Source organism: Microcebus murinus, chromosome 17 (assembly GCF_040939455.1).
Source record: "Microcebus murinus isolate Inina chromosome 17, M.murinus_Inina_mat1.0, whole genome shotgun sequence".
Classification (NCBI taxonomy): domain Eukaryota; kingdom Metazoa; phylum Chordata; class Mammalia; order Primates; family Cheirogaleidae; genus Microcebus; species Microcebus murinus.
In genome coordinates, this window is record NC_134120.1 from 20,089,469 (window position 1) to 20,115,307 (window position 25,839).

Consider the following 25,839-nt stretch of genomic DNA (forward strand, 5'->3'; position numbering starts at 1 on the left):
AGATTATTCCAAAATGAATATTTTTAGCCAAAACTTTTACTTGATGTGCCAGAGTAGTGAGGTAAACCAAAAGGTTGCTAACTCATTTAACGTTGATGCTAGAACACAATGCAAGACCTCTGAGGCTTACTCTGGGAAATAAACTAACTCAAAGGACCTAAAAATAAATATTGCAAGGTTTCTGGGGAGTTTAAGCTTATATCATTCTCCATGAAACTTGCAAACTAACGTCTTTTTTCCTTGACACTTTACAATTTAGAATTCAAAACTCATGACAAACAAAGAGCTATTAAAATAGGAAGAAACATCTGGGATGTAGACAGGAAGATGCATTTTGTAAACATCCGGCTAATGACAGAAATCAAGGTTTCAATTACTCTACAAATTGGTCTTTGTCAGTATTGCCAACAAATGCATTTATGTATTTTCTTTCATTGTATGAAAAGAAAACGCAGATGCTAAGTGTTTCTATGTATGGAGCTTGAGCTCCTGTGGTTACTTTAAGTGCAATTAGTGAAAGGAAGTACATTCCTTTCCCGTGAAGAGAAACTAACACACGTCTGCTTGCCTTGCTTTTCAAGCCACATCTTCATGTGTTCCATACATTTACCAATTACAAACTTCCTCAGTGTTGCAAACAAATGAATTAATAGGCTGATCATCGTGGGGTTTACAGTGCATATTAACAGAAGAAAAACCCTATAGAAATGAATGCTGACATTTAAGAAATGATAACTATTAGAATATTCTTTAACGACACATAACGATTCTAGACTTTCTAGATATTCTAGATATCCTCATTGTCCCCTACAATATGATTGATTAAACGGAGTGAAGAAGGAACTCTTGAGATTGTGAATTGTTTCCTAAGGTTTCCATTTCTAGATAATATCTCTTGCCTTTCAGCAAAATTGTATGTACATTTTAATTTTGCCATTCAGTTTTGTTTTGCTTTTGGAGATATTTAAAGTGCAATGTTTTTCCTACCAGGGGAAATTAGCTTTTCAAGAAGAAAAATACAAACAAAAGTTCTCAAGTGCATGAATGGTGATTCCTGGGCATAAGTACACTGGTAATATGGCTGCTATGTCAGAGACTGGCTGGCTCATTGTCAAACGCCAAATTTCTTCTTCTTCATGTGCTAGACTATACTTCCCAGCCTTCCTTTGTGACAATGTGACTGGGTGTAATCAATGAGTTTGAATGTATGTGATGTGTGCCAATTCCAGACCTGGCCCCAGAGAAAGTACACATGGGTAATCATCCATGTTCTCTTTCTTCACCTGTTGGCATGGAGTAGACAAGCATGGTGACCTTGGAAGCCATATATTGACGAAAGAAGGGTCAAAATTTGCAAGAATTCAGAAGAAGAGTTATGAAACACATCACCTATCAATCAGAAACATCCTTTTTATACCTTACAGAGTGAGAAATAGCTTTGAGCCATCATATATTTTAGGGCTTATTTGTTATAGCCATTGGCACTATTTTAGTATGCTAGTACACTTGACCTTTGAACATCACAGGTTTGAACTGCGCTGGTCCACTTTTAAGTGTTTTTTTTTTTTTTTTCAACCAAATGCGGATGGAAAATACAGTATTCTTGGAATACAAAACCTGCATATACTGAGGGTTGATTTTTCTTACAGGAGGCTTCCCCAGGGCAGACTGGGGGATTTTAGTATGCATACATTCAGTAATAGGCCAGTGTGTAATAGGTGGGTGGTCCTGGAACCAATCCCCTGCATATGCCAAGGGGATTTAATTGGCTGTAATTTTTTTTCATCTTTCAAAGATGTTTTATTTTATTTATTTATTTTTTTTGGCATATTATGGGGGTACAGATTTTAAGGTTTCAATAAATGCCCTTTCCCCCCTCCCCCCACAAGTCTGAGTCTCCAGCATGACCATCCCCCAGATGGTGTACATCTCACTCATTATATATGTATATACCCACCTCCTCCCCCCTCCCACCTGCCCAATACCCTATTACTGTAGTACCTTTGTGTCCACTTAGGGCTGTAATTAAAATATTTATCCCGAGTGGTTGCCAGGGGCTGGGGGTGGGTGGGTGAGAATGGGAATGTGGTGTTTAATGAGTATAGCATTTTAGTTGGAGAAGATGAAAAAGTTCTGCATACAGATGGTGGCAACGGTAGCACTTAATGCCACAGAACTTTACACTTAAATCTTGTGAAAATTGTAAATATTCTACAATCTATATTTTGCACAATAGAGAAAAAGCACCCTGTAAGGATATAGATAGAGCCAGAAGTTTAGAAATTCTTTTACATATGCAGTGTTAAGTTGCTGAAAGGTTGAATGTTGACTTTAACAAGGGAGGGATCTGGGTGGGATTCAATAGTAACCTAAAGTAGGTGAGGATAGGAAGCATCAGATAATGCTCCCATAAAGCACATATCACACTTCTCCTAGTCTACCAAACTAACTTAGGCCAGCAAGTTGCTTTTTGAAAGAACACCATTGTAATCAAATTGTATGCCTTGCTGTATGTAGCTCTAGGAGATTAAGCACATGGATATAGGGAATTTTCCATCTTAGGGAATTTTCCATTGTCTTCCAGCAGAAAATTGTTATATATGGTGCCTCATATAACACTTTGATGTAGATAGGATGGTTTTATTATCATTACAGATACAGAGTGAGATTTAGAGAAACAACATGATTGATTCAGAGGACTCACAGGTAATAGGTATCATAGTTAATGAAATCTGGAGCTTCCTCTTGTAAATCCAGTATTGAAGGACTCACAGGTAGTGGGGATCACAGTTAATGAAATCTGGAACTTCTTCCTCTAAATACGGGATTGATATCATTCAATTACATTGGAAAAACAAGGGACCTATTTGGATCATGGGAACTTTGGGTAGAAGACATGAGGTCCTAAAAGGTAAGAAGGAACAATGTGCCTTGTTTAGAAACTACTCAGGGAATGAGTTTGTCTAAAATCTGTTTGGAGTCATTTCATATAGCCTTATCTAGGCCTTCAGGCAACATTGTTGTCAAAGGTCAGATTTGCATGTCAAACTTCTTGGGTATGTCTAAGTAAAGACATGTTCATAATTGACATTATTCTTATAAGAACTAAATAATTTGGATGAAATAACTGTGTTCAGGTCATGCTGGCCACCACCTTTTGAACAGGCATTCTTCAAAGGAAAAAGAGGCAAGGAAATCTGGACATGCCCAGGTAAGAATGTCCAAGATCACATAATGAAAATATCACTTAACATGTAAAAGAGGATTCTGGACTTTATAATGGGGAAGAGAGTTTTAGGTTTTTATAATCTCCATCGGCCTCCAAAAAGTATCCCAAATTAAAAATAGTCAAGAAAAACACATTCATTGACATAAACAATTGATATTTCCTCATTCTTATATAAAGTGTGAATAAAGTGTCTTTAGAAAGTGCTCTGATGGTATTGATCTGTAAAATACGATCTAAGCAAACACCCTGAGCTTGTTCTGCAAATGCACCTTCAAGACAACTCTATGGCTCTTCCTCTAACCATGATGTGCTGGTACTGCCCTGGGTTGACCATGAGTTTCTTCAATGTAGGTTCTTAATGATTTTAAACAATGGTATAATCTAAACATTTACATTTTATGTGCCACTCTTCAGAAATCTGTTTATAGTGTCAAAGTAAGTTTGCATCACAATGCTATGGAGACTACTATGGAGTGGATTTAGGACTGCAGTAAGTCATGGGGGTTGGTTATTCTTGGCCTTCACATTAACTTATCTGAGCTCTGGATTTCTCAAATGCAACAGAGGTGCTATAAAAATGTTTATGTCACAGTATCTGAAAGAGTTAAGTGAGATGCTGCATATAAAACATCCAAAGCACTAAGCATGGCTCTTGATACTCAATGCAGTCTTCAATAAATGGCTGTTGCCACTGTTATTTTATTATAATAACAAAATACCACCACAGCTTCATAAAAAATAAATGCTCTTGATTCCAAGAAGGGTACTTTTGCACAAAATATTTAGAAGTGGGAATCTGAGGAGAAAAATTGGGAGGTAAAATCATAAGGAAAGACTATATAAATAGGTTTCACTGATCTTGGAAACTGCCACAAAAAAACCTTTATTGATATTTTCTATCATATTAATTTTGTTTGCAGAGATACGTTAACACACAAAAAAGGTGATCATAACTAGAGCTATTGACCAAATTCCAATAATGAAAATAATAATATTTTCTAGGGGCTGGGTCTTTACTGGCAGACTCCAGAAGGAATAGAAGTTCCTTGAGCTCCACAGCACAGCTCGACAGCCCTGTGATATCTGGTGTCCCCACTGGTGTCTGAGCTTCTGCTGCCAACCTGCTGTTTTGCTTCCCTGCGTCCTACTGGGGTGACATCAAACTGCTAAAGGGACTCAAAAGCATTCTGGGAAAATGGCATTTCCTGCCATGTTGTCCATCACAGATTTGCTCAGCTTAAGATCCCAGGAGGTTTTTGATCACCTTTCTTAGGCTCTAATAGCTATAAACAGAACATCACAAACCACTTCCCAAGGAGGAGTAACATTTGAGTTTGGAAGAGCAGTTTATTATGCTGAGTTTCTCTGGTCCCATGATAGAACAATGCCAGTCACCTAAAGTAGTTAAAATCCCCATCATCGCCACTTGGAAGCAGTTAGTAATTAAGGATGTTCTCTCTTCTCACTCTAGTCTAGGCTCTGTAAATGGGCAGATAAGCACACTGGGATCTGAAGAAAAGAGAATAGTGGGTGTGAAAATTTGCCCAATTCCTGTGTTGGGGTTTCTACCTGTCACCGTGCCAACTACCCCAAGAAGGCAGCAGGGACCCAGGCCTCTTGCCTCTCAACAAAGGTTTCTCCTAGGAATACTAAGACATAATTGCCCTTCAAATACACAGAACTCAGAACCATGGTTAGTCACAGCAGATATATTGCCAGACAAAGCTCCTTCATATCACTTCTTCTCCCTTAACTCTGAGTTGGTAGTGTGGGGTTCAGGCAAATTCAGAATAAGCTCACTGAAGTAAAGGGCACAAGTCACCTGTGCCTTCTAGAATCCATTCACTGTAAATTCACTCATTGAAAATCCACAAAGAGCATCAAATATACAAAGTCTGACTCTTTCTGCTGGCTGAGAAAACTGTAGGCAACTTGCTCTCTTTGACCTTTACAAGGAAACTACAAAGAGTTAGTTAAGAAGAAGTATTTCTTTTTTTTTTTTTTCTTTTTTTTTTTTTTGAGACAGAGTCTCGCTTTGTTGTCCAGGCTAGAGTGAGTGCCGTGGCGTCAGCCTAGCTCACAGCAACCTCAAACTCCTGGGCTTGAGCGATCCTTCTGCCTCAGCCTCCCGAGTAGCTGGGACTACAGGCATGCGCCACCATGCCCGGCTAATTTTTTATATACATATCAGTTGGCCAATTAATTTCTTTCTATTTATAGTAGAGATGGGGTCTCGCTCTTGCTCAGGCTGGTTTTGAACTCCTGACCTCAAGCAATCCGCCCACCTCAGCCTCCCAGAGAGCTAGGATTACAGGCGTGAGCCACTGCGCCCGGCCGAGAAGAAGAAGTATTTCTTATCCTATCAACCTATACAACTACTATGTACTCAAAATAATTAAAAATTAAAAAAAAAAACCAATAAAACAAGAAGCATTTATTTCCTGTAAAGTCTTGTTTTAGATACTTTGGGTTACCTGGTTAAGGTATCTTGGAGAATAACTGTTTATGTTCCAACAGCATGCACTCTGACCCAGTTACAAGAATGCTGCTGCTTTGCTGAGATCAGTCAGTGTAACTCTTCTTAAGCACTGACACATTTTGAGTCATAAAGCCAGGCATGGTGGTATGGAATGCACCTTGTGTGCACTGCACTGAAACCTAACTCTGGTTAGGTTATATTCTCCCATGCCTGGAACTGGTCCCTGCTCTAGTTTGTGCTTCAAATGTATTGCATCAAGATATTAGCTTTTCCTAAGGTTTTGTCATCAGTCTTCCCAGTTTCCTATTTTTATTCACAAAAGTACAGAAGCTGTTAACTCCATTCCCATAACCTTGTGCTGGCTGTCATTCTATGGTTAATCCAATCTCACTCCCTTGGAATAAGACCCAAAGACACCATGTCCACCTCTCTGCCTTTTCTCAGTCTGTCCTCCTCTATTTTTAGTTTCATTTCAATTGTCCTGCAGTTACTTTCTCCAACTCACACTTCTCAGTATGGCAAAAGCTTGTTTCAAATGAAATCTAATTTGAACCCAATTCAAATGAAATCTTCTGCCTGAAGCATTTCTACCATCGTGTCCCATTCCAGAAGCATTAAATGCTCTCTGTGTTTTCTTTGCTCTCGGTTTATACATCTAGTATAAAGTAGCACATTTCACATTGTATTAATGGATATGCCTGTCTCTTGGATGCAATTGTAAATTATTTTAAAAGAGAAGCTATATTATATTCATATTTTATTCACACTCAGGGTATATATCTGCTGAGTATAAAAAATAGCTATGTTGCTGGGGCTCATAATTTTTAAATGAATGCATAAATAAATGTGAACATTTTAAGAGAATAATTACATAAAATCTACACATAGTGTGATGTTAGAAATGCCTAGAGAGTTGGATTCTATTCCATTTTTCATCTCAATTTACTTGGGTCATCCTTGGCATGTCACTTCACCTTTCTAGGTCTTGATTTCATTATTTGAAAACTGAGAAAATGGGATCTACTCAAAGAAACCTTACTACTTTAATATGCTTTACTGGGAATAGAAAATAATATCTCTCTCTCTCTCTCTCTCTCTCTCTCTCTCTCTCTCTCTCTCTCTCTCTCTCTCTCTGTCTCTCTCACTCTCTAGCTCTGTCTCTTGCTCTCTTTATTTCTCACTGCACGTGTGTGTGTGTGTGTGTGTGTGTGTGTGTGTTGTAGCTGAATTCAGTACTTCTGTTTTTACGTTTCAGAGGTAGAGTTTACTGATTAAAAATGATCCTGCTTCTTAGTGGATCATTTGTAACAAGTCTTTAGCATACATTTTAAGTAAATACTTATTATCTCCCCTAAGTGCATCAGGGTGTTACTATTTAGTTACAATTGTGAGTTGAGCAACAAATGCTATTTTGAGGTGTCAAATATCTAATTGTATCAAAGAGAGTTACAGTAATGTTCCTTTGTAGGGAAAGATTGTTAGTTATGTTTTTCTTAATGGAAAGATTTTTAGAATCTCCTTTTCATATGCTCACTTTCATTTTTATTTCTTTAATAAATGCAAGCATGTAATAGCAATGACACGATTTTAAAACTGAAATATGGTGTTTAATAGAATAGGGCTCAAAGTGATGGCAAAAACAACCACCCAAATGGCATGTTCTGTATTACACTAGAACAATAGGTTTTGGAATCAGTACTATCTTAGAGGAAAAGAAGGTTTTTGAGATGATTCACTGCTAGATAAAATATAATAGGGATTAGAGATTGTCTTCTTAGTCAGAAGTATTTTTGCTAAATTTTGGTTAAAATTTTTTTCTTGACTTCTTAAAAAGGATAGATCTCGGAACAGACATTTTAAAAATTTGCTTTAATATAATCTCTGCCTCAGCATCTAGTATACATTCAAAACACTATTTACATAGCAAATAGCTACTGTAACAGCAAATAAAAAGCTATACTTTTGCAGGGAAATAGGTTTTGGTCTCAAATTATTTGTTTTGTTTAGTTTCAGCCTCTGTCCACACAATAATTATAACTTAGTTCTGGGCCCTCTTCTCATTCTGTTTTTTCCCAATGGGGAATCTTATCCTTGTATAGCTGCAGTGACCATCCATATACTGACAAATTCCTGATATATCTATGCATTAAATTTCTCCTCTGAGCACCAGATTTCTATTTGCAAGGCCTTTCTTGACATTCCCATTTGAATGTTGTAAAGGTATCTCAAACACAACTTGTCTGAAACTGAATTTGTGATCTTCATTCTCAAACCTGGGCCTTTTCCAGCATCCTAATCTTTGTGAATTGTACCACCATCCCTCCACTGAAATATGCCAGGGACTATACTTGCCAACTCCTCTCCCTTACCATTCATGAACAATATATCACCTGGTTCTGTCAATTTTGCCCCCCTGAATATCTCTCAAATATCTTCACTGCTCCATATCCCCACTAACACACCCTTGGCCCAAGCCACTGTCATCTCTTGCCTGGTCTTCTGCAAAAGCCTGCCAAGTGGCTTCTGGCACCCACCTGGCTGAGCCCTGGTCTAAATCTCATTCTCCAGCCTGGCATCCTTTCCGAATGCAAATCTGATTACAGCATAGATGCCATGTGCACATTTCTTCAATTCTCTACCAAAAGCATGTTTCTTTCCACTAGAGCTCTTAACTCAGTGTGCAGTTATATATGCATTGGTAGGTATGATAATACCAAGAAAATTAAACTTCTTCCATAAAAACTGCTGAGTTCTCTACTATTTCCAATATAGTGCTGGACACACAGTCAACTCACATTCGATATTTGTTGTGTCAATGAGTAACCAGTTGTTCATTTATATGTGACATTTATAGATGGCTTGTTTCATTTCTCAATATGTAGTTAAGTCCTTTGGAAGAATAAAATCACTTTTCTCTCATGTGACGAGTTAAGTCCATTTGGAGGTAGAGGGGAAGGGCTTGCATTTTACAGAGAAGCAAACTGAGGCTCTGAGGGGAAGACTAACTTTAAGCCACAACCAGAGTGTGGTGCTTTGCATTCTGAGTCTTGTTCTCTCTCTATCACATATACTCCCTCATGGGTAGAAGGCTCCATCAGCCACAGAGTCTTCAACTCTGGAGAACAGGGGGAGAATATGTAAGCACCATGTTGAGAATGTAGTGCACAGTAAATTCTAAAATGAATTCTCCATGTCAATCATAAAAAGCTGGTCTCTAATCCTGAGCAGTGAGCAGAGGTTCTCTGAGGCAGCATAAAGCGACATAAAGCATACATTGCTGCAAGTTGGAAGAACCTAGCCCAGCCTTTGTTCTGCCACAGAATAGCGTGTGACCTTGAGCAAGTCAGGGGCTATCTTGGAGCCTTCTCTGCTTCACTTGCAAAACGAAGATACCAGTCCCTTATCTGCCTACCTTACAGTGTTATTATGAGGATTAAACTGTATGATGCCCATAAAAGGGTTTTAATTCTCTCTTCTAACTCCTACCGTGCTTTATATATAGCTCTTTTAGGAAAATATCTTTTACATTGTGTGGCACAGTGAAAAGATCACTGGACTAGAAACCTTGCATATAAATCCTGGTTCTAATATTTACTACTTGTGTAATTTTTTAGGCAGTATTTTTTAGTCTTTCTGAATAGAGTCAGGTATGCTCATCTATAAAATGGAAATTATCATAACTACCTTATCTGACGATCAAATGGGTTAATGTTTGTGAAAGTAATAAAGTACCTTCTAAATAAGGGTTAGGAAACACTCCTGGATTTCAGTTATTTTAATTTACAATTCACACAACGATTTGTACATGGCACTTACTCACAAGAATTGAGTGCTTTCAGTGCACCAGGCAAAGAACACTGTTTTAGGCATTTTTTCTTGAATTCATTTAATACCCATCACCTCACACATCAGGTGCTATTCTTATGCTACATGAGAAATAAAAAGTCACCAGTAATTGGCACAAGGCAGGTAAAATTCTGAGCCAGGACTCAAACCCAGATAGTTCAGTTCCACAGCCACAGAGCCTTAACCTTTTAGCTATACTGTGTCGCAATCCATAAGCAGGCTTACATTATTAAATTGGAGGTATAATGTTCTTTTACATATAAAAACTTCATGTTTTTACTTCATTAAACTAGTATGTTTTAATAATGGTTAATAAATGGCGCAAGTCAACTTAGCCATTGAATCAGAAAATTATTGGAAAGAAATGTTTAAAAGAAAGGAGTATCGTAATTCTATTAATATCAAGAATGCTTAGTTCTTTTCTAGGTTAATCCACTAATAGAGCAAAGTGGGAAAAGGATTGAGAACGCCTGCTTTGGACTCAGGTCTGCATTAAATACTGGTTCTACTACTTACTAGCTGTATAACATGTAAACTTCTTTAAGACTCATCTGGATAATGCTTTATTATGAGGATTTTTAAAAAAAGATAATTTATGTAAGATGCTTACCCTGATGTCTGGCACAGTCAGCGCCCAATGAATGCTTGTTATCACAGTTGATGCCGAATCTATGGCCTTAAGCTTGAGAATCCCCCCTCCCCTGAGCAAGTATCCCTAAATGATTAAGTAGCAGGAAGTTAGACTAAGATCTCAAAGTGTACTTTTAGTTTTAATGATTCTTAGGTACAAGGAGGGGTAGTTGGGTATCCGTAAAGCAAATACTTCACCGTGAATTCTAGCATTCAGGTTTGGGAATTTATGCTCCTCTCTAACTTATGGAATAAAAGCACCCCAAGGAGCTGGATTAAAAAAAATGTTAAATATGGCATTTGCATCATTGACACCATTAACCAGTCAGACAGATTAATGATCATCCAAGCTGGGGCAATTTGCCTGACAAAGTTATTGCTAATCTGAAGCAAATGTTAAATCCACTACCTTTAGAAAGCTATTGTGTTAAGGAGCTAAATAAACTTACATGAGCAAACATCACAGCTAACCACTCAGAGACATATGGCGTATGTTTGCGCTAATTGAGAGCCAGAAAAGACAAAATGAATGAGGATATTGGAATCAACTTTTAATATCAACTCTTATTCTTTTGCAATTAAACAACTTTTTTATAAAACTGTAGTCAGCTTAGTCATCCTCCTCAGTAACACGATTTATTTTATTGATTAAGGAAAAATCTATCACAAATATCACATCTGTCTCTCTGCAACATTTACCGTATCATTTCCAATACACAAGGCATGGTGCCGGACGCTTAGCATAGGATTGTGAATAAGACCTAGTTTCAATCACCAGGGAGGGAAATACACTTGTACTCAACCAAATACCAAACAGGACTAAAGGTGGCAATGGTCCTAAGAGTAATGTAATCAAAATGAAGAGGCGAGATAGAGGAGAAACTGATGACTTCTGTCTTGGAGCAATGTGGACTGAAGTTTCACTTAGTACTTGACACTTCAGTCAGGACTTCAGCAAATATTTAGGGAGTGTCTACTAGAGATTAGGCATTGCTCAAGGTGCTGAGAATAGCTCAACAAATAAAGGAGAAAAAAATAGCCCTATCCACATGAAGCTTATATTCTGGTAGAAAGAAAGAGGATTAAGGAAACAAAATTAGTAAGTAGAAGGTATTGACAGTGATGGAGAAAAATAAGAGCTAGGAGTCAGGAAAAATCGTCACGACAAGATAACAATGCAGCAAAGATTTAGTGGAAGTTACGGAACATTCTAGACAGACTAAACAGTGAGTGCCAAGGTCTCGAGGGAAGAGGATTCTTCGCATATTGAAGAAGCACAGGAAAGCCAGTGAGATCAGAAAGAAGGGAACAAATAATAGTAAGAATAGTAAATGATGAGGTTAGTGAGGTAACAATGGACCAAACAGCAAGTTTTTCTGCTAATTTTCTGAATGAGACAGGGAGTCATAGGAGAGTTTTGAAGCAGGGAAATCACACAATCTAACTCATGTTTTAAAAGGTTTATTCCAGCTTTTAGGTTTAGTCTAGACTTGGAATGTAATTGCAATAGTTCAGATGAGATTTGCTTGTGGTTAAAGGTGGGGCTAAGAAGTGGCAGGATTAAGTATATGTTTTATTTGCATTTGTTTTTTTGATTTTTGTTATATAAATTAAGCAATATAAAGCTAGACAGAATAATAGAATGAATGTTTTTATTCTCATAATTCAGCCTAAAATATAAAATCATAGATTGCCTGTTTGTATTATTTTATAGCAAATGCCAGGTATCATATCATTTCATGGAGTCAGGATATATTTTGATGGTACTGCCAAGACTTGATGATGGATTTGTTATGGGGTACAACAAGAGAGGAGCTAAGAATTATTTCAAAGATTTTGACCTGATTAAAGAGAAATATGAAGATTTCAATGCTGTGGGGAAAACTCTGGAATGATAAAGTATTCGGGAGGGATTAGGGTTGAAAGAAAACAAGTATTTGGTATTATCTTAAGTTTTAGATGCCCACGGGACACTGATGTTGAGAAATCAAGCAGGAAGCTGGTTGCAGGTAAAAAGTTAGGACCAGAGACACAAATTTGGAAGACATTGGCATATTGACAGAATATAAAGACATGAAGTGGATAAGAAGAGAACCCCAAGTTCTGAGCCCTGGAGCAATTCAATCTTCACAGATCAGGCAAAAGAGCCTGAACACGAGTGGCCAGAGGTGTTAGAGTATAACCAGGATAATGTAGGTAATAGAAACTCAGTGAAGAATGACTTTGGGGAATTGATCAAATGTGACAAAATCTGCTAATTTTCCAAGTAATGTGAGTACCATAAATTAGGTATGGGGTTGAGCAACATGGAGGTCATGGGTAACCTGCTTGTCAGAGCAGTTGCAATAAAGTTCTAGGAACAAAATCATTATTGCAATAGGAGATGAGATATTGGAGTGAGGTTAGACAATTCAAGGCATGTTGCTATAGAAGGGAACTGAGAATGAAGTGGTAGAGGAGAAGGAAGTGGGATTGAAGGAGAATTGGTTGCTAACGGAGATGTAACTATATGCCTACAGGCCGCTAGACATGATCCCCCTGAGTGGAAGAAATTGAAAATTCAGGAGAAAGAAAGAATGGCTGAATATTTGTTCTTTTATGTTGCAAGAAAGGAAGGAATTTAGTGTACAAGTAAATGTTTGGCTTTAGGTAAGAGTGCAGGTGGTTTTTTTATAGAAATTTGAGGATAGACAGATTGTGTGCTTAAAGACATACTTGGGTAAATAATTCAGATGTGAAAGCATGTAGAATTTCCCTTCTGATTTTCCAGGAAATTAGCAGCAAGGTCAACTAAGATTGAGGGAAATGGGGAAGTTATTGGAGATCTGAGAAGAGAGGAAAGGCATGAAATATTATTAGGAACATGTGTGAAACAGAGGCGGATTGATAAATGCAGTAAAATTGCCAGTGGCATTAATGGGCAACATGAGATTAGTAGCTATGAATTCAAAGTGAGAGGAGTCAGCCTTCTTGTACCTTTTCCTCCAGCTATATTTAGCTACAAGAGTTCAAGTATAGAGTACGTCTAAAGTTACATTTACTTGAGTTGGATTTTGCTAAGCATGCAATGTGAAATGAAATAAGCCAGCAAAACATTAATGTATGCCAGCAAGCGTTTTCAATAATGGAAATTTAGCTGTTAAATGAGTGAAGGAAAACACGAAGGATGAGAGAGAGTGAGAACATCCATAGGATTAAAGAATTGTAGGTCCCTGTGGAATCAAAGGTTTGTGTAAAAGTCGTAAATGGAAGATAGGGAGATAACAGTCTGGAGAGAGAGGCAAGAATATAATTTGTAAAACTGAGATAATAGAGAAGTTGCAGTGATTGGTGTTGTCAAGGTCCATGCTATGGCTATGGGAGTGAGTAACCAAGGGGCTATGGAGGATCTATGCTTGGGCTTGAAAGATAAGAAAGATTTCAATAGAAGAGGAAAGGACAAAATAGTATTATAAGCAGGCAACTGTGAACAGTTATGAAAATAAATATTTTGCTCAAACATGGCAACTTCAACAACTTCTCCTCCTCCTCCGCCTCCTCCTCATCCTCCTCTCCTTTGAACCTTATTTTCTGCCTCTTTTCCACATTGTCTCCAAACTCACACTATTCTGAGACTCTCCCTTCTGCCTGTACGTGGCAACTGCCCTGAATGCTTTACTTGAATTTCAACATTTAGTTCTCATAACAATCCTGAGAGGTGGAATGTATCTTCTTTTTATTCATTCTAGCAGAGAGGTATTATTCCTGCTTTATACAATTAAATACACAAAAGTCACACATCTGACAAATAGTTGGACCATTTTCAATCCAGCTATTTGCAGTTAAGAGGCATAGTTTTAGTCATTATAAGTTATAAAAACCACACTTCTCCTTATGTATAAATCAGAGCTAGATTTCCATTAAATGGAGTTTGAAAGTTTTTATGTACACGTCTTTATATAAAAATGTCACTGTATTTAAACTTAACAACATTTACATCTTTGGGCAGTGGAATGAGTGATCTAAACTATATTTCAAAAAGATAACTACAGACAGTGAGGATGGATGGGTTAGAAGGTAAAAAGTTATTTCCAGAGATGAGAGAAATGATGATGGAAGTCATAGAATAAAGTGGCATGGCTGAGCTATGGCCAAGGTAGATGTGACAAGACTTGATGAAGAATGGCAGTGTTGGGAGGCAGGCAGGAGTAAAATATGGCTTGGGTTTCTTGCTTGGTCAACTGGATGGAAGGTACTAACATAAACCAAGAAGAGAGAAAAAAAAAATATATATATATATGCTTAAGGAGGAGACAGTGAATATGGTTTGGGGCAGGTAGAATTTAAGGTACCTCTAGAAAATTCTATGTAAAAACATAAAGATGATTGGGTAAGAATCATTAATATTACTTTCAGTTTTCACAACTGCACATGCAGGGATTCAAGGAACTTATGAAACATCATAAAACCACAAAGTTAAATAGTTGCAGAGGTGAGACTAAAACAAATGCCTGCTTCTTCATGGTAATGAATGGTCTTAGTGAGCATGTCTGTGTATATATGTCTATTTCTTTCTTTTCATTTTAAAGAAAGGTCAAACTGAAAACACACTAAAATTTAAAAAGGATATGCATTAACTGTTGTAAGATAGAAAGAAAAACATTTTGAGACCCAGCATTGAGGAGTTGTATTGTACCACGTGGTCATCATACTGCACCATTTTGCACTAAATACCACTTATGCAAGTCCTATTTATATAGTCCATTTTGGATCCTGAGAAGTCCCTAAAGGTAATTATGTGTTTGAAGCACTCAAAAAATTGAGAGACCAGAAGCCTAGTACATGCATCACTGCTTCTTCCCACATAAACTTATCCAGAAACTATCTTAGACTTACCAATCAAATTTCATAGTCTTAAAATGGCAAAACATTTTAAGGGAAAAATATTGGGGACAAAAAAGCTCCAGAAGACTGTAATTCTGAAGCAGACACATACATCTCACTTTTGTCTAGTCAATGATTATATTCACATTAACAATTTCTACTAAGTACTAGACATTCTGCTATCCTTTATATAGGCAACCTAATTTAATCCTAACAAAATATTGCAAGGTAAATATTATTATTTTCTCCATATTAAAGAGTAAAATTAACCTCAGAGAAGTCATGTTGTGATTTTGAGATCACATGATGTCAATGACAGAGTTGGGATTATTAACTAACTACAGTGGTTCTTTCATACCCTGTTCTAGCAATATGCCACCTAATTCTGTTCTCTGCCCATCACTTTGAAAACCAAAGAAATAAAACACTGATATTATGCATTCACATTCTTGTCTTTTTTCAAGTAAGTTTTTATAAACTTATTTAATGTACTTATTTAACTTGACTCTGTAAACAATCCTGATTTACAAACCACTCATCTCCATTGAGTAATGAAGGAAAGACACACAGTAGGGATTTCGAAGAATCTCCAAAGTTCCTGCTCAAGATCTGCCATTGTTGTTATCACATGTGTACATATAAAGAGATTGCAGGTTAGGCTGAATATTATTGGCAGCATCACCTACCTGTTGTCACCTTCTCTGGAGAAAAAGACCGTGAAAGTTTGGATGTTCCCTTTTGCTTCTGCAGGTGGGCGCCAGCTCAGACGGACAAATCGACTGGAAACCAAGACGGGGACCACATCTCTGGGGGCTGAAGGGAGGACACTGGAGCTTGGGATAGCTAAGAAGGAAGGAGATGAGAACGTCAGAGATGTCAGTACCATGGGTGGGAATTGGGCAGGAAGGCAGAGACGCCTATGAGCAAGCATTGCCATGTGACAGTCACACAGATTCTAAAGGAAGGAAGAAAACCAAGGGAAAGCACACAATAACCAGAATCAAAGGTATTAATATGTTCAGGTTTGGGGAGTTTTAAAAAGGGGGGCTAATAATAACATATATGATTCTGCTGCATATTTGTCCAGTTTTTATTACTCATGGGATCCATGACAGTAAGAAAAAAAAATATTTAGGCAAGAAACAAGGAAAGAAATTGGGTAATATAAATTTTTCATAAGCACATGAGTTCTAGAAAGACTTTACTTTAGAACTGTGGATAATATAATTGAATATTGTAAACAAATTATACTTCTCATGACTTTAAGTGATAACAGAAAATGACTTGGACAAGCGGCAAATTGTTTTAAGTAATTAATAATATATCTCCCTGAATTCTTTCTGGAATGAGGCAGGGGTTGAATAGAATATGGATGAATTAATAAACAAATAAATAAATAATGCATGTATCTATATTTGAAGTAAAGAATAGTGTTATGATTCAGAATATAAACTTAAGATATGTGAAATATAGGCTAAATTTACAGTGACTATTTTGCCAAAGACTACCTAGCAATAATTTCAAGAGTTCCAAGAAAAGCTAAGAGAGGGCCATAATTTCACAGAAGTTTACAAAACATTTTGCGGGGTGGGCTTTACTACTTTAGAAAAAATGTGATCATATAGTTTTAGTAAACAGTAAGATCATCTGATTTCTGACAAAGGAAAAAATAAACACACTGTAATCGTCTTCTTATATTTAAGAAAAATTCATAACTAAGTTGATTATTTAAAATACTGATTTCATAGTTAAGATGTGTTTCAGAATAGAAAAATAACACAGCACAAGTAGGTGTACATAAATTGAAACAGAGTTAGTAAAGCCCTAATTTATAGGTCAAATCAATGGAGACCCCCAGATTACATAATATAGCCATGGACTTACATGTATTGATAAATGCCTCAGGTAACCAACAATTATTACAAAACCTTATTCCTGTCAAAGTCTGTTTGCACTCTTTTTGATACAACTTGAAATATCATATTTATGGATTTTTTAATACCATTGAAAATTCAGAGCAGAAATTAAAAGTTGACAAAAGCTAACAAAAAAATAGAAGCAGTTTTCATGAACTACCTTGCAGTAAAGGAAATGACAGAAAAAAATGAAACAAGACAAAGGAACATAACTGTACCATGTTTGTAGAGTATCACTGTATTGATAGCAGAATTTAACAATTGTTATCCATAGGAATAACTGAATTATGCACAATTAGAAAACTGGCTTTTCAAACATTTGGGGCATTTATTATATGTAATAGGAGTTTTATATTAAATATGTATGTATATATTGGGGGGAATGTGCTTGTGTGTGTGCGAAATCATAATTCATCTTTGCTGGCTTTCTATTAATTCATGTTTGTTCAAAGCCCCAAGTCTATGGAACATGTCTTTCATCTCGACAGTGATTTCTAGCCCAAAAGCAAAAGTACCCATTTGTCTACATTTAATTCTCAAACTGGATTTTGTAGACCTTTCCCCCCAGTTATTATCAAAGTTATTCTCCATTCTTTCATCCACTTTGTACAGGGATTGGCTGAGTCCCTAGTACTGCTAAACTCCTGTTGGCTAGAAAAAAAAAATCCATTTTGAGGGGGAGAATAGACTACTTCCTTTCTTAATGGTTCCAGAAACATTATCCATTTACAATACATACCAGTTATACAGACAAAGAAAGGTTTTAAAGAATGGCACAAAGTGTCCAAAGTTATTTCTGACTCCATAGATTCTTTGACTACTTCTTTGTAGATAAAATTTCCCCTTGCTTTCCTGATCAGCACAGAATTTGAAATAAATGGAAGACTGGCAGTGAGTTAGTCAATCTTTTGTAGTGGAGTTGCAAGGGGAGGGGAAAAGATTGATGCCTGGATACAGAGCATCTCTCTCAAAAATATGGGTGATATTAAGCTGCTTGACAAAAACCTTTACTTCTACACACCACAGGCAGCTCAGACTAGCACACCAAAGCAAAATTACTGTCTCTATCTCTCAGCCTGCTTCTCCTCCTGGTCTGTATCCATGCTGTCCCATCAACTAACTGTACAGCCCAGAAACCCAAAATGTATCCCCTATTCCCACCTCTCCCTCCCTGACCACGTGCTAGATTCCCATCCTGGACATCTCATAAATCTACCCTCTTTTATATCCACACTATCATACTCGGTCACTGAAATCATTACAACTGTCTTCCAGTTCCTCTGCCTTCCTTAAACTCCCCTTCCTCAAATACATTCTCCATGAAGCATCCAGAATAAGCTTATAAAAATATAAACCTGGTCCTATCACTCTACTGCTTGTTTATCCCCCATATCTCTTTACCTCAAGGCAAGCTCCAAACTTCATTTGCTCACTGGCCCGGCTCCTGCTGGCCAGTTGTCCTGGTTTGGCTTCCCTTATAGATAGACAGGGCCTTAGGAAAGGGCTTGCGTGCAAATACTTTTGGGGAGAAGTGGTCCCAGGAACACTAGTTGGGGGTCGGGAAGTGAGACAGGACAGGGAGGGAACTCTATAAAGAGTGAATTATCTAGGTGGTCATCACTGTGGGGAACTAAAGGGCAATACCACTGGGGACTCTGGCAGTTAGTGCAGGACATGCCTCGAGTTATCTATTCCTGAGGGTAGCACATTGGGATATTTATCTACTGACACCTCTGCCCTTGGCTGAGACTGACTCCAAGGACATCGCCCTTCACGAACAATGACCTAGTGTTTTCCTGTGTCAAAAAATTCACCTTTGGGCAGAGGCTTGCAGGTGTCCACAGTAGGCAGTGTTCAGTAGCTCTACCCACGCAGCAACTGTTCACAGAGCACCTGTCACCTGCCCATTCTTGTTCTAAGTGCAGAGGAGAGAGTGGTGAACAACAGATGAAGCCATTGTCTTCAAGGGGTAAGTGGAGGCTCCTTGGCTTTTTGATGCTTGCATTAAACATACTCTCTTCATGCTGGACCACTGGCAATTCCTTAGGGCCTTCACAGAAGCAGCTCGCACATTGAACAAGCCTATCGCATTCATCTGACTAACTCCTACTATCCTTCTTGGATGAGTTGGGGTCCTCTTTCTTCTTGAAAGACTGATCAAAAGTATTTGGAAAATATATAACAGACAATAGGCAATACTATGATATAAAAATTAATGTTTAAAATATCAGTAAAATAATAAATAAACTCATTTAAAAGTGGGTTCAACTTGATAAACAATAAAAGAAATACACATTAAAGCCTAAAAGAATCCTGTCAGAGTGACAAGACTTTAACAAATGTTAATATCTTGCATTGACCAGGGTGTGGTGCTCTCATGCGTTGTCATTTGATGTTTGTGGGAGTACCACCTTCTTAGTAGTATATTTGGCAAAATCCTTTAAAATAAAAAAAGTACACATAATGTTCAGCCAAGCATTCTCATTTCTATGAATTTATTGTTTAAAAATAACAAATTCCTGCCTTTATCAGGACATCAGTCTGAAATCATAGATAGCACATTTACTCAAAATATCATACCAAATATATCTTATTAGTTTAAAGAAAATGGAATCCCTAATAAATTTTTTACAGAAGATTTTTTTAAAAAAATATGATTAACGGTACCTTGGAGAAACCTTTTTGAGAATTTTCAAGATGATAGAAAACTAAATTTTAGAAGAACAGAGGGGGAAGTTTTAAAATCCTATTTCCCCGAGAGCGCCTCACTCATGCATGATATCATCATCAAAAATGAGTTGACTTCTCTGCCCATCCGCGACTGCCCAGAGGTAGAGCAATGGGAGTTTGCAAGCAGATCTATTCACTTCTCTCTCTTCTCCCCAGGCATCAGGGAGTGTCTTCCCACAGCACTGGTCTAGACTCAGATGGCACTGATAAAGCTCAGAATAGAATTAATCACAGACTCTTTACCTCAAATTAAACAGGCATTATATGAAAAGGAAAGGACACAATTTAAACAAAGGAATGCCTTCCTATTTTATACAGCAGAATTAATTTTGTTCTTACTAATCCTCCATTCTTTCTCTCAACAGTAACTTGCCTTCAAATAAGGTCTCAATAAAGAACCAATCAGGACTTCTTTTCTTTGCTCTTGGAGTCCTAATCTCCAATCTGGCCCTAATCTGTCTGGTCCATTACTGTTGCCATAGTTACAGCTTCTTTATCTGCTGTCATGGAGAAGAGGAGGCGAATTTGCCACACTATAACAACATAGTCTTTCCTTTTTGAGAACACCTTTTTATAAAATATTATCACAGCAAGATCAAAAAAAGAAGAGGTGATTTCTGAAGATAATATAAATCCAAAGGATAGTTTTGAAACAAAATAATAATAATAATCTGATCAAGCCTGGTGCAATATCCTTGGTAACAACTATGCTATTGAGTTAATTTTTCTTTATAGTTACAGTTTTTCTGAATATCAAAGATTTTTTTCACTCAGATATTTACTGTACACTGTTTCTAAAATTAATTTCTCTCTGAGCTCATTAATAGTGCACTACCTAATTCCCTATGAGGTTGACATGAAAGATAAGCTGTATTCATAAAAACAAAAATATTTAATTTACGTTAAACAGTGAGCCAATAGACTTATTTCCCCCTTTAAATCCTCATGTTGCTAAGTAAAATACTATAAATGTGGCCACCAAATTAACCAGCTGCTTTATTGGCTACATCTCCTTATTAGCTTGAAGATTTAATAAAAATAAAATCTAAATAGATATTATTAGTGAAATGATGGGAACATTTAATTTTCCAAAGGGCAAATATCTATTATTTTTCCTTTTGAAATATTTTTCTTGTTGTTATTCCTTTGACACCAAACTCTAGCTTCTTATTTTCTAAATCGAGAAGTAGATAAATCTAAATTATAGTGTAAAGGTTTCACAGCTCATAGTGTAATTTCACAAACCTACAAAAAGAAGCTTTGCTGTGTATAATTAAAAATTATAATGAACATTTAAAAAATTTTATACTATTTTCAAAATTCAGAGAATTATAGCCATTGTGGTAGTATATTAATAACTTTGATAAAACTAAGAAATGTGGATTTAAAAAATAGTTTTGAAACCATTTTTAAAATTTGTAATCATTCGAGATGTAAATGATTGCCCTCTATATCTCATTAAACCTCAATCTTTCATTTATTTTTTTAATCGACAGATAGCATTGAATGCTTTTATCCCATATAACATGACAGTTTGAAGTACGTAAACATGTGGAATGGTTAAATCTAGCTAATTTACAAATGTATTACCTCATGTACATAAAATAATTTATTGGGTTGGTATCTAAAAATGAATAACCAATGTATATTGAATGTCTATCAAGTTCCTACCAGTTTGCTTGAAACTAAGAATTATTTAATTTTAAGCCATAGATTTTAAGCCATTTATTGCCTTCAATAAATGGAAAATTAATTTGAGAACATGAGGTGTACACATTTCCATTCTGTTCCTTGATGCCTATTAATTTACTATTGATAAACTATCATAGTAATAATGCTATCATACATTGTTTTAACTTTGATAAATTGAATGTATCTAATCATTAATCCATTCAATATTCACCGAAGTGCACAAGGCACTGTGTTAAAAAAAAAAAGGCTTTCAATCCATTTCCAAATTCCAAAGAGGAAAGCCAGCTTGGTGATTCTCCCGGCCTAGCTTGGCTTCACCCTCAAAGACCCATCTCCTCCCACTTCCAGCACTGCTCCTCTCATACCAGCCCTACTTTCCCAGATGTCTTCAGCAGGTGTAAGCCTGAAGGAACCATGTGAATGCCTCTGGGGGTGGGTGGGACGTTATACTTGAGGAGTTTGCAAAGGCTTTAGTTGTAAGTCTAGCTCCTTATTATCTCTTACATATCCATGCTGAACTTACTCAGTTCCATTAAGACCTCTTGCTTCCACCTTTGTTACTTTTGTGTGCTGCAAACTGACCTGGAACACTTTACTCCACTGTTTTGTTGCTCTAACTAGGGGCCTTATTCTGATCTCCAGCCTTGGGTAGGCCCCTTTATTCTGGACTTTCACCGAAGCAGAATAAGATGAACACTCCTAGCAGGGCACTTCCCTGTACTGTAATGGTCTAGCCACTTTTTGGTATTTATAGCAAATTGTGTGCTCTATGACAGTGGGAATGAAATCTAAACTGTTCACCACTTTCATCCTTCAAATTATCACAGTGTATATTAGTCACATCATAGGCATCCAATAAATTCTTGCAGGATTAGCTAAATGAAAGGCATTGCAAATTTGTATGATTATGTTTAGACTTTGGCTAGAAAATTCCCCTTCAGAACTTTTCAGGTGGGTATTTGAGAATATGTACTTGGAGGAGATTGAGCTATTATTGCAAGTTAGTTATGCTAATTGTTACGAATCTGCTACTAAATTACAAAGTAGATTGAAAAACGGAGCTCAGAGGAAGGTTCTAAGAGAATGCAGGTTTGGGGTGAGAACATTTCATTTTAGACCCAATGGAGAAGGGGAAATAGATCACAATCTATTCTGAAACTCGACTATTTACCAAACAATGGAGAAGATGTGTTCATATAAGAATAGTTCCTAATGAAAATAATATCATACTTTCATTAATAAGCAAAAAAGAAGCCTGAGAATTTGGTTTGTGCTGACCTGTGCATCCTGAAGGGGACCTGGGCACCTGTTATAGGAAGTGCAATTCTTATTCAGGACCATACATCAAAGAGCAGTGCTAAAGGAAGCTTGTATTCTAAAGAGGATTCCCTATGGCCACACAAATATATAAGCTGAGAAGCAAACTTGGGGATATATGGCCATATCAGCAAAGATAGTTATAGCTCTCAAAGTTTGTGATCTTTTCAGACAAAATGAGGAGTAAAATTATGTCTGCTAAACAGGTCAACCAACATGTGTGACTAAAGGTTTTCATGCTCAAATCTGTACATTGTATGTTTGTAAAAAGGCATCCAATGAATGCTTTTAGTAATTTCCTTATTACAAGTTGCTTATTTAGGAAAGTGCCTTTTAAAGAATTCATCCACCACTGCTCTCCACTCTGGACAACAGAGCAAGAGAGAGCTTGTCTCTTAAGAAAAAGAGTAAAAAAGAAATTTTTACCCACTGGAGGAGCAAGGACCACCTTAGGGAGGTGGCTAGGGCATCATATATATCATATATGTAAATAGATTTTTTGATTAGAGAACTATAATTAGATGGCCTGGATGTTGAATATCTATTCCAAAAGTCTGTGACTGTGTGACTTGGAAAGTTATTTAGCTTCTCTTAGCCTTACTTTCTACATTTAAAAATTGATACAAAATAATTAATGTATAGGGTAGCTAAGTGATACTGAGAAGTGGGTTTTAAGTACTGCCCAAAGTACCTAGCATAGGATTTGCAGTCAATAAATGGTGGTTGTCATTATCTGCCTGTCTTTAGATCCATGGAGCAGGAAACTTCTTTCTGCTGGCCCAATTTCGTGATGTCTGGCTGGAGATCTAGGAACCCTAATAGAAAGGGACTGGGAAATATTTGAGCTCAATCTGATAGGTCAGATAAGTTGTGAACAAATGTGCTTTCTCTACATAAGGACACTACTTGGTTATCTCACTATCCTTCCTTATTTCCTCTTTTAGTTTGCAGAGAAATATCTACTGTTAATTTCTTTCTTTTTTTTTTTTTTTTTATAACATTGTCATTCCATATTTCTGCTCCTATAAGAGTTTACTTCATTTCAGGTCTTTTTTCTTCCTCTGTATTTTCTTACCAATCACTGTACTCTTTCCATCTGTCACTATTCCAAGGCTCTGTGAAACCACCTTTAATCATCTCTCTCATCAATGTCTCTTACTGGCATCTTTCCCCAACTACGAGAGAGCTATGTTTCTACCCGATCCCAGCTCGCTTTGTTTCCACCCCTTCCCTTGAGTTTATGTCATTGAATTCTCAGTCATTGTTTACCCCTTCTCATGCCCAGAGACCCCAAACGTGCCATTTCAATCATTCCCTTGTCACCAGAGCTTCCTCTAGGGATAAAGACTGACAAGCTGTGACAGTTCCCCTCCCATCCCTCATGTGCATTTATCATCCTTCACCTCATCCCAGCCATATGGTGCTTTGTCCCAGGCTGGCATGCAGTCTTGTTCTCTGCCCATGAAGAACATCTAAAGAACACACGCGTTGCTGATATAGATCAGTATGGCAGGCTTTAAGAAGCAGTGCTTTTTCGTGCAATTTTCTTTGGTGATGAGACATTACTAAAGTAAAATAGCTGACAAGCTGTGTTGTTAAGAAAAAAGTAATTGAATCAGTGCTAGGGAGTTTAATGTGTGTTTGTGTGTGTGTGTTAAACAACTATATGTTTTTTGTAAGAAACTCAAATAAAAATAAATTGAAGATAATACAACTTAAGTAAGAAGAACCAAAGGTTTAAGATATTCTCTTTAGTCATGTAGGTACTTTTAAGAACTGCTTTTACTATTTTAGAATATCAAGTAACTCAACAAAAGAGCTCCAACCATACTTGATGTCTCAGTGAGTTCTACTAATGGCAAACTTCCAACTCTTACCCATGGGATTTTTAAATACATTTTAAAATAATTTATTCAAGGCTATGGTATAAGAGTAGCTGCGGAAATGCTCATTTCCCGGATGGGCTAGTTTCACCTCTTTTTCCTAATTTCTCTAAATACGAGAGCTTCAGAAGGATGGGTTCACTAAACACTATGTTTCAGGTGAAAGGATAGTAGGAGGCACCACAGGCCAAGAATGCATGGGCCATATGGAGCACAGAGGTTTATAAAGTGTCTGTGTGTAAAGCACTTGGCTCTAGACCCTTGCTACTCAGCCCTGGACTTTATAGCCACCAAAATAAATTAAAGGAAAGTAAACCTAAAGGGAATAAAAGAGGGTATAAAACTAAAATAAATTATTACTTATTCCAATTAAGTGTATACAAGTAGAGCATTATGTCACTACTATGAAGTCAACAGGGGGCATATAATGTCTGTGAAGCAAGTTTCCTTAGATCCTTGGTTTTATTTTTGTGGGGGGAGGTGTTGTCCTTTTATTGCTTTATATACTTGAGAGAGACAAAGAGAGAGAGAGAGACTCTGTCCACTTCTATTCTAGTATCCTTCTGAGAAGTAGAGTTGTGAGCATGTAGTACTTATAACCACAGCAGAGAGATCACTCATGCAAGTTCATCTTTTTTCTATTTTAATGTACTGTAGTGTAGAAAATAATAGTAAAGCTATAAGGCATAAAAGAGGTATATTGGCCTGAACCTATACTCATAGTTTAAATAAATGAAATAAGAAAACAAAAAGAATAGTTATTAGAGATGACTGAGTGATAAAAACACATTATATAATCATAAATTGTGGCTGTGCATCAAATGCTGGTACTCTCCATGGTCACTCTAAACAGAACACTACTAATTGCTACAGAAAAGATAGGTTTTTTAAAAAGTATTGCTTGATTTTAAAAAAAATCATTAAATAAATTTACCTAAACACCCAAAATGATCTGAATTACAGTTGGTAAATTTAACAAATAACTCAAAATATAACATAAAGCATGTAAAATATTAAAATAGTATACAGGTGCTCACCTGCCATGATAAATATATCTATTTTAACTTTGGTTCCTTGTTTCTATTGTAGCTAAAGCAAAATATATTTGGACTGTATTCACATGTACGCTCATTCTGGTCAAGAAACAAAAAGTATGTATGATGAATGGCATTTTTTTTATTGAGAAAATAAGAAAAGAATCCTGGAATTAGAACTAGGAGACTTACCTTGTTATGATTTGAGTGTTTTTGTCCC

The 25,839-nt window shown here is 36.8% G+C and overlaps 1 protein-coding gene across 1 annotated transcript in view; it reads right to left on the bottom strand.

The window, feature by feature from the left end:
* Positions 1–25,839, bottom strand: part of DCC (DCC netrin 1 receptor) — a 1,043,477-nt gene that overhangs the window by 303,460 nt on the left and 714,178 nt on the right. The window contains exon 8 of the mRNA XM_075993861.1: positions 15,734–15,890. Coding sequence (XP_075849976.1) covers positions 15,734–15,890 — 157 coding nt within the window. The remainder of the gene's footprint in view (positions 1–15,733; positions 15,891–25,839) is intronic.